The following is a 13144-nucleotide window of genomic DNA, read 5'->3' as shown; positions in this document are numbered from 1 at the left end:
GGAGCGCAGGGGTGTCTACGGAACTGTGAAAAGCCCAGCTTTTATTGCCCTCAGCCAGCGCTGGAAAATTGGGATCGCTGCAGATCCCATCTGGTCCACATTAGCCGCCACCTGGACCCTGCCCAATCACAAAATTAAACTTCGGGATTACCAAAAATGTCTCCAAAAACCCCCCGCTTCCAGACATGTGTGCCACTTTCCCAATGTTTTTCAGATATCCGAAGAGAGCTGTGTGTGTGTGAGTGTGTGTGTGTGTAGGGGGGCCTCACTAACCTCACTGCAAATGGAGTGTGTGACGCACCACCTTGTTTGTTTTGTTTTCTAATAGAAAGTAAACAGCTGAGCTCCACTTATACCACAGCCTGAGTGAACTGCAGGCCAGAGAGAGGAGCCTCGGCAGGCCTTTCCATTAGCACCAATACCAAACCAAGCACAATTACCATCCTACACAACCTCGGCCAATCAAATACCAGCGCTAAAGCAGTTGTAGGGGTTATGGCGGGAAGAGAGCACAGGTTTACAAGGTCTGGGACCAGTGGATTCTGTACCTTTTCATTTAGCAACTGAACCACCAAATGTCTGTCTATTAAAGCCTCACATGGGCAGGTTATTATCAGCCGTGCCTGTTGGATACTGAACATCAATTTAAAACCATATGTATGAGTGTACTGTGCACAATTTTTATATTCTGTTTCTGTCAATGCTGTCCAATATTTCCTGAACACTCAATTTCCCCCTTGAGAACAAAAGTATTTCATTTTATTTTACAATACTTCCAGTCTTATTCCTCCACAGCGTAATGAAACAAAAGGCCAAAGTGCCCGATCCCTGGTTTAATGCACCTCAATGAGGCCAGCATCCAGATCTGTGTTGATCGTTTCAACCCTGCTATCAATGAATGACGGGTGTTCCAGTGTGCGACCACTAGGAGCGCTAAAGCCACCCAGCTCATGGAAGCACATTGATCCTGAGAAGATGATGACCACATGAAGGGTGTGTGCTCAGCTGATCTCAGGAAGCCTACAGAGCCTGGTTAGGTGGGTTAGGTGGTGGTGCGCGGTTCAACAACAAACAGCGCTGTGAGGGATTCGCAGCGACTCCAGACGAACACACAGAGAGGCCCATGTCCCTGGCGATCCTCATTACCAATGTCCCCCAGGACCCCTCCCCAAACCCCCGCAAGCCCCTCCCCATCGTGCTTTGATTTCAGTCAGCAGCCTTCTTACATTCGGCCTCTTTGCACACTCTGTCGAACGCGGCGGCTTTGACGCCAGCGTTGGGTTTCACCCACTGTTCACTGCGAGAAATACGGCCGGTTCCACTTCACTTTGTCCTCATCAGATTTTGGAGTGGGATCCACCCTGCACTCTTAAAAACCCAATGGATGGGCTCTCAAAACTGTTGCAGAGGGGGGGAATAAGCTGATATGCCAGACGAGTGGGGAAAAAAAGGTTTCCGGCAACATTTTCCTTTCCATTAAAGCACTGGAGCAGTGCAAACCAGAGGGCAACGTCTGAAAAGCAACACACAGCTACACACAGTGTGCACGCGTGTGTGTGAGTGAGTATGTATGCATGCATGTGTGTGTGTGTGTGTGTGTGTGTGTGTGTGTGTGTGTTCGTGTGCAGGAGCGAGGCCTGGAGAAGCGATACACATCGCTCTGCTCAATTAGCACGGGCCGAGGTGGAGCGGCTCAGCTGCAGGGGTCATCTAGGGTTCCCGGGTTCAACCTTCAGTGAGCTGCCAGACTTCCTCTGGCGCTGTGTGCCGCCCCCCTCTCTGCAGCCAGGCCTGCTGAGGCCATCAATCCAAGCAGCCACGCTCGCTCAGACCAAACAACCTGGCCACCACTGCCAGGAACACACAACGCCGCCCGCGTCACCGTCACACAGAGCGAGGATTTCCACTGGAGTCACCGCACTCAGTTAATTACCTATGTTTATTTATATATGAACACTGCCCTCTATAGGTAGTTGTGGTACTACACCGAGGCATGAATTGCTGCACATTTTACTCAAAAAGTCCGACATTTTTATTCAACAATATGAACAGCCATGTCTATAAGAGACACATTAAAGCAAATGAGACAGAAAGGGAAATGGCTGAGCAGGGTAAGAAATAGAACTGTTAGCAAACAGCCTGTATGACAGATGTTACTCAGGCATACAGAGAGGTTACGAGAGAAAGAAACTCAGGTAACGTATTCGGTTGGACTTGCCAAACTTTCATAAATATTCAGCTTCGCAGGGCCATCTGCTTGGTGCATGATTTCCCTACAGATCACTTTCAAGAACTTTTTTTTTTCTCAGAAGCTGAAATGAATTAAAACTTAATTTCAAGCCATACCCATATATAGCTGTGAAAGGATATTTGTAAACTGCTCATCCTGTCAGAGGTCCAGTGGTTTCAGTGCTGGATCAACAGCATGCTATTATCCTGAACATGCATGGTGATTACAGTTCTGCATATTGCTGGTAACACTTGAGGACAAAAATGTATGCAAATAAGCTGACAACGCCCTGGATGATCAGGAATGTGACTAAAAGTGACCCATTAACCCCGACCCTCCCTCCACAAACACTGATGTCACGGTCGATGGCTTCAACGCTGCCCAGACTTTTCAGAGAGGAAAATGTTTCCTAAAAATACAGCTTGACTTCACCAGCCTTCCTGTCTAAAAAAAAAAAAAAACACAGGTATGCAAGTTCTGCAATACTCTGGACCCGAACTGGGTTTACATCATAGGGAAGCTTGGCAGAGATACGCAGACTGAAGACCGTGTGTGTGTGTGTATATGTGTGTGAGAGAGAGAGAGAGAGAGAGAGAGGAGGGTGATGGGGAACTAAATATCACAGCATTCCCCTGGAGACCCTCATCCAAGTTCATGGACCCACACCCAGATGAGTTGGACTCACCGGTGGCCCATCAAAACGAAGGGGCCAGTGACAAACCTCAGTGCGCCCATGTCCCGTGCTCATGCGCAGGCAGGCGCCTTCCAAAAAGTAGAAAGGGAGTCTGCCCGCGCCTCAACTTGTTAAGAACTTGGCCGCCCGTCTATTTTTTTTTTTTTTGATTACCACCCCCTACCCGACTCCCCCTCAGCACCCCCTCCCCCTTCCCCCCTCCCGCTACCGAATTGAGTTCTCCCGCGTGGCGGAGCTCGCCGTGGCGACCGCGCGAGGCAGGAAGCTGGCTTCCAACAGGAGCCGGGCTGCTTTTATTCCACAATGTGTCTTCATTCATTTCACACTCCACATGGAAAAGTCATTGCGGAGAAAGCCGTCTTCCTCCCAGCGAGGCCTCGGACAGAGCCGGCCGTCTAGCGTATTCCCTTTCAGCCTGTGAGCAGGAAATAGCCCTTTATTACGAGGGAGGGGGGGAGAGGGGAGGAGGGGGGGGGGGGAAACGGGGCTCTGCACACTCTGTGGAGTTTTATTTGTAGACAACTTCTGCTGGGCTCAGAGGGAGTGCTATCTGCCGTCGGCAGGCAGGGGGCTAATTCAACATGAGCCAAAGGGCCCGGGACCACCGGCAGTACGCGGCCCGCTGGGGCCGCATGCGGGCTCCCAGGCCCCGCCACTTCTAATAAGTGGCCTCCACCAGTGGAAATTTGAAAAGCCGGAGGAGAGCCACCGGACTGAGGACAAATGTTTTCCGTTCCTGGCTCGCCAGTCATTTCCTGCAGCGAGAGTGAAAATAAACACTCCAATAAGCAAAACGAAAATGATAATTCCATAAAATAAACCCCACTCTGACAAGCCCTGCACTGCACCGGATAGCCCGGTGTTGGAGGGGAAGAACGAGCATTGACATATTTTTTTAGAAGTCCTTGGAAAGTGCTGTTATGGATTGTGTTTCGGGTTTGCAAAGGCTGCTCTTCATCAGCGGAAGTCTCTCAGTGGCCACAGGGCAGTGGAACCCACCTGCCTGCAGTCCAGACCTGGGTTTCATCTGGAGGCTCCGCCCACCTGCATCACGAGAGGACGCCAACACTTGCAGACAAACAGCACTCCGGCCTCCAAGCTGGTCCCCACACAAAAAACATCTCACTGGCTTCAAAGCCACTTACCTCTGCCAAAAAAACAGATCTCCAGCTTGAAAGCCTGTATCCTCTCCAAACAAACTCCTCACTGGCCTCCAAGCCGCTCACCTTTTCAAACAAACAGCTCACCGGCTTCAAAGCCGCCCTTTTCCAAACAGCTCATCAACCTCAAAGCAGCTCTAGAGAAATCTGTACTGACACTGTGCTCCAGGTAGCCACAATCGGAGCACATGCAAATGCAGGCTGGAGTCTGATGGAGTCAAAGCACTATCGGTATCATCGGTGTGTGTGTGTGTATAAATATACACAAATAAAACCTGTTCATCAACTATGAGGCCCTCATTAAAAGCGGAGATGCCCACAGCCTAGGCTCACAGCCTAGGTATTGCAGTGTTCCTATATCATTTCACAGAGTATACAATCTGCTTCCTATTCAGAGAGCCATCTTCTGAAGCCATACTGAAGTTACAATGCGTTCCTCATCCAGAGACAGTCGCCAGAATCTGATTTGGATGGCTGGCGTTTTAGGTTATATGGTCTGGCATACTATTCAAACCACAGCATGTTAAGGTTCAACTGCTTTCGATGGACCTTGTAAATTAAATAGCAGAAGAATACTTTAATAGCAAGGCAAGCAAATATGAAAATGTTGATGCTTAAGAGACTTCCTGGCTTCGGTAATACCCAGCGTTACTACTGCACCCTGAAGACACGCAGAGCTTAGTTTATTCTGTGGAAAACAAATCCTTCTGCGAGAGCAAGTCAATGTCTATTGACCCCAAGTTACCCAAAAATTCAGCCGTGTAATTGATATAAAAGTGTTCAACAGACGTTCCCCTCAGTTTCTCCATGTTTCCATGCAGAACAAATCGGTTCAATTGAGACACAACAAAAGCTTCACAGAGCAGGTCACAGCTGCCACTCCTGCCATTCCAGCAGCAAACCTTCATCTGGGAGTCAAAGCTCAGTCCCCCCCCCCCCAAAACACCAAGGCTGTTGCCCTGGTGGCGGGGATGTTAGAACTGACAAGATAGCATGAGCAGTACATTGTACCTTGCTCTAACTGTTGAACGCAGTTTTGGGACAGCTCAGCATCATTACATGCTGCTGAAACCAAAGCTTTGCTGTGAAAATTCATGCGAGAGGTGCAACGGATTGTGTTTTGATACTAGAACCTCTGGGGGGGTGGTCTGTTTGGAGTAGAGCAAAAATCCTCAGGTGATGGGGCAGAAATCGCACCAACCTGGATGATGCCCCAAACAGGGCAATTTACGCCACTATACCACAGGTGGCGTAGAAGACAATGATGACTACAATAGAACTGTATGTATGTTTGTTTTAATTTATTTAAGCAAAGGTCACCCTTTGATGAAAGGCTTGGCCATATTCAGAGTGGTGGTTTTTTGCTTCAAACTGGCTTGCTCCACCTGAAGTTAAAACAGGCTAAAAAGTGATCAGCAAATGTCACAACATGCAGGAGAGGCATTCCTATCCCCATACAACAGGAGTGGCCAGCCTGATCCAGAGCAGGAGGTGCATTGATTGGCCATGGTTTCATTTGTTGTATGCTTCTGTGATAGCAGTAATAACACTCCTTGAACAGTAAAAAAAGCATTCTGGGGTATTTCCAATAACGAAACTATAATATTTTCAACTGTAACCATTCCATTCGTAACGTTCATATGCGTTTTTTTCTCCTTCACATCAGTAGGGCCACTGCTGATGAACAGCAAACCGATAAATGCATTGAGGAGGAACCCTGCTTTGGAAGTGGGAGGGGAACTCGGATGGATGCACAGGAGGGGCTTGGTTAACCAACGTGCAAATAAAGATTTAATAACCCTTAATCAAGAAAAACTGCGGCACTTAATGGATTACATTTATATGATGCCTTTCAAGGTTTTCAAAGTACTTGAATGCTTTAAGAAACGCCAAGGGTGCTATATAAATGTAAGAAGTGAAGAGGGGCTCACCTCAAAGGCCAGCAGTGTGTAGCATGCACATGGCAGCCATTTTATACCAGAATGCTCACCACACATCAGCTGATATGTTCAGGAAGGGAATTATTTAGCTAATTAAATTGGGGGATTAAAAAATGGTCAGAGTGCCTGATTGGAAATTTAGCCAGGACACTTTGCAAGTGTCATGGGATCATGACCAGAGAGAGTCAGAACTTCAGTCTAATGTCTCTTCCGAAAGAATCTCGCTGCCCAAATGGAGACTGGAATGTGTGGTCATTTCAAGGAGGGAAAGGATGATCTTGCTCCTAGGAAGTGATCAATGCAGAGAAAGACTACAGACCACAGACTAACTTCCAAACCATCAAACTTCAACATCACATCTATGTGTAAGGTGTTTTGGACAAGACTGCCTATTTTTGGACAGATCTGTCTGCCTGCAACCAGAACCCTTCTAGGAGAGCAGCTAATTAGCTAATAAGTAACTGCTAATATGCTAAGTCCTCAATGGGCTTGCAAAAAGAGAGCTTTCCCTGCATGCCATCTTCAAACAGGGCGAACACCCCTGTGCCTTCCCACCACCCCGGATGGCTGCGGGTTGGTGTGGGGGTGGTTTCTAGGTACAGGGCGTCTCCTTACCTCCTCATCTGAGGTGTCCTGCTCGTACTCATCCCCCAGCGGGGCCACAGTGGGCTGACGTGTGGAGTCGCTCTCCTGTTCCAACTTCCTGCTGCTCCTCCTCTTCTTCGTCCCCTCCTTCTGCGGCTCAGTCTTAGCCTGTGGCAAAAAGCAGACGCCGTCAACAAGAGCTCTGGCAGCTCAGTTAGCTCACAGCCCTTCACAGCCTCCCAAACCATCCGCCCCGCCCCTTCACTTCAGCAGGTACCATCCGAGCGTTCCAGGACCCATAACTCAAGAGCGCTGAGGCCTGTGTCAGCGGCTGACACACAGAGAGGCATCTGTTTATTTTGTTTCGGCGACTTCATAGACGCGATTTACGCAGAGAGTCAAACCCAATCCATCAAAGCCAAGGTCTCCCCGGCGTGCCCATGCACGCTTGAGCTCGGCAGAGGGAGTCCGCAGCAAGACGTTATTTAGTGTGGGCTGTTAGTCACACGGCCCTAGCCTGTCAGAGTTCTTTACCAGAGGAGGGAGGAACGCCTTTGAGGTCCTCCCGGGCAGGTGAGCAACCTGCTCTGATTCATTTGCACTCAGGGATGCTGTATCTTTTGGACATAAGCACAAGCCGAAACACTTCCTCCCCGGTGTCTAGTTAAACCAACATCGTGATGGCTGTACGGTTTATCCCCCGCTGCAATTCCTAAGGTGCGACGAGATCAACCAGTGACGAAACGCCTGAGCAGCGGGTCCCTCTCAAGCCAAACGACGGCCTCGTCCCCCAACACATTCTGGGACGCGTTTTGAGAGGTGAGGCATGGGTGCTAATTCACTCCCCAATGCTCCAGTGGGGATGTAAAGGTGACAAGGACATGGGGAAAAAGCAGTGTCACCTTACAAAGAGTCACGGTGCTGTACCACGGGACCCTGTGGGATCAATCTGATTACTGCACAAGGACAGAAGAGGAGCTGGTGGGGGGGCTGTGTGTGTACGTGTGAGTGTGCGAGTGTGTGTGACTGTGCAAGTGCGTGTGGGTGTGCGTGTGGGGGTAGAAAGCAGATGAATTGTCCAGATGATGTGCGAAGAATCCAAAAGCAGGGGTCTCTGCTGGACTTTGAGAGAGGCCGGGCCGAGTGCCCACCTGACCACAACCGCCAGGGAAAATGAAGTGTGGAGCTTGGGATCTGGGAATGCAGGGAGAGAAAAAAAAAAAAAAGAAGAAATCGGCACTCCGCAAACGGAATACAACTTCAAACCTTTATTAGAAGACGCTGACCTTGGTCACCTGACACTGCATGCTGCCATTAAGTTTGGGGCTCAAATCCCATAACCTTTTCGTGCGTACACTCACATGCCTGAACACTCTGGCCAATAACATGTTTTTACTATGCTGGATTACCGCTCTGAAGAGGTCGAGGCTGATCCGAGGTCAGCCATAATCCTGCGTTGCCTCGCCACTACCATATAAATGGCACCTTGACTGATGCTCTAAAGTTTGTTATGATGTGCATAGACTTGTCCGGGGCACCTGAGAGGGCCCCCACCCTGCCACACTTCAGCCGAACGCTCTCTTTGGAAACCCTCGTGCAGTTGGGCCAGTACCTCTCCCTGGGCCACGAACGCTCGTGCGCCGCCGGTGGAAATGAGCTAGACACGGCTGCGGAGTCTAGCCTTCCTGCGTGGGTGTGCATGCGTGTGTGCGTGCACGTGTGCGAGGAACGCAGCCTTCCTGGAAAGCCGATCCCTGCTCTCCCGCCCACTCGCACGGCAGCCGGATCAGAGCGCGGTCCCCCGACGGGACCATCAGCGCAGCGCCGGCCACGCTAACCACCGCCTGGGGTGTAACGGACCCCGCCGCTCGGTTAAGAGGAGCTCGGGATTTTAAAAAAAAAGAAAAAACAAAAGGTACTGGATGGATTAAAGGGCTGGAGGAGAACAGCACGTCCTGCGAGCAAAGTCTAATTCCAGACGAGGATTTCAAGGCTCCCAATTAGTTCCAGGATCGTTTGATACCGTAAACGCAGTACTTCACAAAATTTCACTTAACCCTTTCCCATCAACTCTCACTTGAGCTGGAGTTTGTTTTTTTTCTGGAAAAAAAATATATATACCTCCACAAAAATCAAGTGTATGAATGATTCATATCTTTATGGTTTGGACACTGTCATTATTGGATGAGCACTTGATAAATTACAGTATTCTGAGCAAGCAAGTCAAATAAAAATGGTTCAGTATCACATAAAATGGGCCCAGTTTAGTCAAGTGCACAGAGCACTGAACTGTGGACATGATGGGGGTTCATTCAGCAAGAGAGACAAAATGCTGACCTCAGGCAAAGCACTTCACCTCGTCCTTAGTGGTAACAACCCAGCCACATGAATAGATTTCTACACCTTAAAGGACGGACTAGCGTAAGTGCCTGCTATCGAAATTCACAGTAATTACACACTGTGACAGATAATATGTAAGAGGGATGACAGAGAGGTCAGTAAGTGAAAGAGAAATTCTTCTCTCTGTTAAAGGAGACGAGACGTCAGCCTGCGTGACTCACTGAAGCAATGCTTTCGCTTGGCGTGAATGACGGCTCGGGGGTTTAACAGCGCGCTGCCCCTCCCTGGCCGCTCTTTCATGTGGCTGATAAATACAGTGAGGCCTGCGTGCGGCTGCCTGGTCCTACCGAGGAGCCGTCTCATCCGCTCCGGGCTGAGCCAGGCCGGAAGCAGCCCGGCTGGGCCCGCTGGCTTCCTGCCAGCGGCGACAGGAACCTGAACCCGGGCCTCAGCGCACGAGTGTCTGGTTGTCTGGCTCGCCAGGCGGGAGCCGGGGCCTTAGGAGGGGGCTGCCGAGTCCCCTCGCACCCCCTTGGTCCGGTAAAGGTGCTGAGGAAAGAGGGGGGTGGGGAGTGGTACGCGAGAAGGGAGGGGGGACCAGTCTGTGGGACACCCTCGCTGCTCCTGTTTGGCGAGACGAAACCCAATGCTACTTGACATTTGAAGGATTCCTGCTGGGTTTGTCAGGTCTGGCTTTTTGAACCGGGGTAGTCCCGGACCGCTATCTGGATAGGTCTTTGTCAGCTGTAATGCTGCCCTCTGACTGCTAGTCAGAAAAATTATCACTGACATTCATTTGGTAAACTGAACTTTTATCCAGGTTCACTGGACGCAAAAACAACTTAACCACTTCAAGGTGAACATCACCAGTAACAATGAGGTGCATAATTATTAGACAGGGAAACAGAGATTGATCATCAGGACAGGACTGGATAACCTTGCATTCCAAATTAGGACTTCTCCTTTCATGACACACTAATGAGTATATATAGCCCAGTTACTGTCATATATTGGCATGGGGCTGCATGAATGTGGTGGAGTTCAAGACATTAAAAGAGATACTGAAACAATTATAAAGTGAAGAAAATTATGTTCACACACATATACCATCAAATTTATCAATCAGATCTATCCACCCTATTTTAGACTTTATCATACCTAGCTACTACTGAAATCATACATGAAAGACAGAATTTCTGACACAGCGGTGGTGAGCAAGATGGCCAAAACATGTTTATAAACTTACAGTTAAACGTGGGGGTTGTTTTTATCACAAGTCTCTTTCCCTTCATGTTACATTAATGCCGGGCACACACATATAGATATGGAATGCCCCAGTGCTCAGTCCAGGCACTGGATTCATTTCAGTCCAGGCTGGGCTCTCTACCTTCCTCATGCTTCAGTTCAAGGCCTGGAGAGATGCAGAGGGAAACTGGGGCGGCTAGAGCCACTGTCATTTTTGCACCACCACAGAATTTAAAACACTTTAAACAATGTTACACAGCTTCTAAAACACTGAATACATTTGGACGTCTGAGCAAACAAGGTTTCACACTGCTGGGCTGGGCATTTGCATGCAGAGATTCTGCGGAGACTTTACCTAGAGATAATTCAAACATTGCACAACACCTGGACATTTTTTGAATATGCAAGTGTATGATGTGCTTCAGGTTTATCAGGATTTTTGCACAATGGTATGGGGGTATATCACCTTTGTTCATGCATAAGGAGCATCTAATACTATACTTTGCCTGTGAGTTTCAGTTGTGAGTTTGTGAGGCATTTTAGGTTTAGGGGCAAGTATTTCACTTTTTTGCATATGTATGTTTTCACTTATTATGAAGATACAATGTCTGAGATGTTTTAAATCACCTCATACACAGAGTTCTGAATAAAGCATCTGCACTAACTTAACTGCGAGATCACAAATAAATGTGACACATCAGACCACTGGGGGGCAGTAGTGGTCAAAAGCCTCACGCTGAAGAGTTAAAGATCCAACTACAGCTGACCAAAAGTGTAATGTTTTTACATGATATGATTATTCCATCCACTGTAATAACAACACAACGTAGTGCAGACAATGCACAGTTATAGATAGAAGTAATACCCCTTATTCATTAATGGTCTCTTGAGCCACAGTGTGCTTCAAGACAAAAATGCATATAACATTTCTACCTAGTTTCAGCTTTTCATATTTAAAAAAGCACCTTATGACAATAGATATGCAGTAATGAACGTGATGTTTTCTAATGAGAGACTTTGTATGGCATTCTCACAGTCTGAACATTGAGAACATTGCAGCTGGGTTAAGTTTCATGGATCAATCCTTCTGGAGTAAATCATTCAACATCTCCGGCTCCACTGAAGAAACAGGCCCTAAGTCACAGGGCCCAGCAGAACCACCCAATAGAAGAGACATATGGGAACTGAAATCCCTTCATTGTACAGCACATTTGTAGTAAAAGAAAAACAAAACTCAGTTCAACACTGGAATCAAACTAAACCACTGAAGGTGGCATGACCTGTAGCTGCAATTTTAAAAAGCACCATTTTATACCCACACTAAAGGGTTTGAGTTTCATCTGAAAATGGGACAAAGCTTAGAGCAGTGGTTGTCAACCCTGGCTGCAGGAGTGGACACTCCGGGATTTTTGTACCAACTGCTTGTAACGGGTGTGGGTCGGCGAGCGAGCGAGTTCCGAACCGAGGTTCTCACTGCTCGCTGCCAACCCCTTACGGCCAGCGTCGTTGCCAGCTGAGCTAAAAGCAAATTGCCCTTAGCCTGTTGGCAACAACGCTACTTAACCAGGTCTCGGGGGAGTGACGTAACTGGCTACCTGCTACCCGCTACCTAAGGCTTTTTACGCAGGACTCACACAAGCTATTACTTCAGCTCTGCTAAATGCCCTCATTAGCTCCATTATTGGATCACTTGTCTGGCTCATGAATGCCGTTGAGCGTGTGCAGAATGTATTGGGAATTTCAGTGTGGCAGGGCACCCAGGTGGTCTGCAGGGGCACAATACTCCGCAAACAGGACTGCCTGCCTCTGTCTATTGAAATGGCAATGCTAACAGAGATGCCAGAGTGGTCCTTTCCTCTAAAACTTAGTCTTAAAACGTAACACACCTTCATGCTAGCTTTAGCCAATGCAATGTGTTGATCCCCACAGCATGGCCTTTACATGACATTAGAAACTCTGATTGGCTCTAACACCATCCCTCCTCCACCTATTGATTGGCTGGTTTGTCTCTGCCACTTCAAGAATAGAGAGAGGTCACAAAATAAATGAAAACATGCATGCCCAGTTTCCCCCCCAACTGTGCTTCAAAGACAACCTGAGAAACACACAAGCATCCCTCTTAACGATATTAATTTAGGGGAGGGAATGTTGCATAAATGTACTACAATGTACCCCCTCACATTTAGTTAAAGCTTCCATGTACAAAGAGGCCAGAAGACTCATGCTGCTGAAGCCTGATTTCATAAGCAATCATCTGAAGAGGCTTGCATTTACCTGTGCCATGTCTTTTGTTCCAATAGCAGGAGACTGCTTCTCTGATTCTTCAGCCGGAGTGCTATCCTCTCCATTTTCATCTGCACTAGGGGCATCTTCGTCAGACTCTCCTTCCTCATCATCGCCATCATCTTCATCATCCTCATCATTGCTGTCACTCCCCGAATCCTCTAGACCTGAGAACACACTCTCTTCGCTGTCAGTGAGGTCTTCCTCCTTTTCTTTAGAAGCATCGTCATCACCGTCTGAGTTGATAAAAGACAGCTAAAAGAATATAAAAAAAGACATTTCTTGTCAAATGCAATGAATGTGCTACGTAACAAAAGCAAACTTCGATGTCCTGTCATAGAAATGCATTTTTTAGAGTATGAAATCTTTACGGGAAATTTGAAAGGTGTTCTAATACTTGACAAGCTAGCTAGCCACAGAGCTATCCATTTCAAAAACTGAGCTAATGCCATTATGGATTGGCCATCTAGCTATTCATTAAAAGACTGATTATCGACAGGACAGCCACATAATAAAAGACAATGATAATATGCTAAAGAAGGACCTACCTGTCCTGTTACAGGACAACTACAAAACAACTACCTATCTAGCCACAGGCGAAAGTTAGCTAGCTAACCCCCATTCATTTAACGTTGCTACACTTAGCTAGGATTAACACGGTAAGCAA

General features: G+C 47.9%; 1 protein-coding gene across 1 annotated transcript in view; it reads right to left on the bottom strand.

Moving 5' to 3' along the window:
* bop1 (BOP1 ribosomal biogenesis factor) overlaps positions 1-13144 on the bottom strand; it is a 64004-nt gene that overhangs the window by 50509 nt on the left and 351 nt on the right. The window contains exons 2-3 of the mRNA XM_036516294.1: positions 12469-12732; positions 6640-6777 (exon numbers count right to left, since the gene is read on the bottom strand). Coding sequence (XP_036372187.1) covers positions 6640-6777; positions 12469-12732 — 402 coding nt within the window. The remainder of the gene's footprint in view (positions 1-6639; positions 6778-12468; positions 12733-13144) is intronic.

The sequence above is a fragment of the Megalops cyprinoides genome, chromosome 21 (assembly GCF_013368585.1).
Source record: "Megalops cyprinoides isolate fMegCyp1 chromosome 21, fMegCyp1.pri, whole genome shotgun sequence".
NCBI classification, from domain to species: Eukaryota; Metazoa; Chordata; class Actinopteri; order Elopiformes; family Megalopidae; genus Megalops; species Megalops cyprinoides.
Note: the sequence above shows the minus strand (reverse complement) of the source record. Positions and strands in the feature narration are given on the sequence as shown.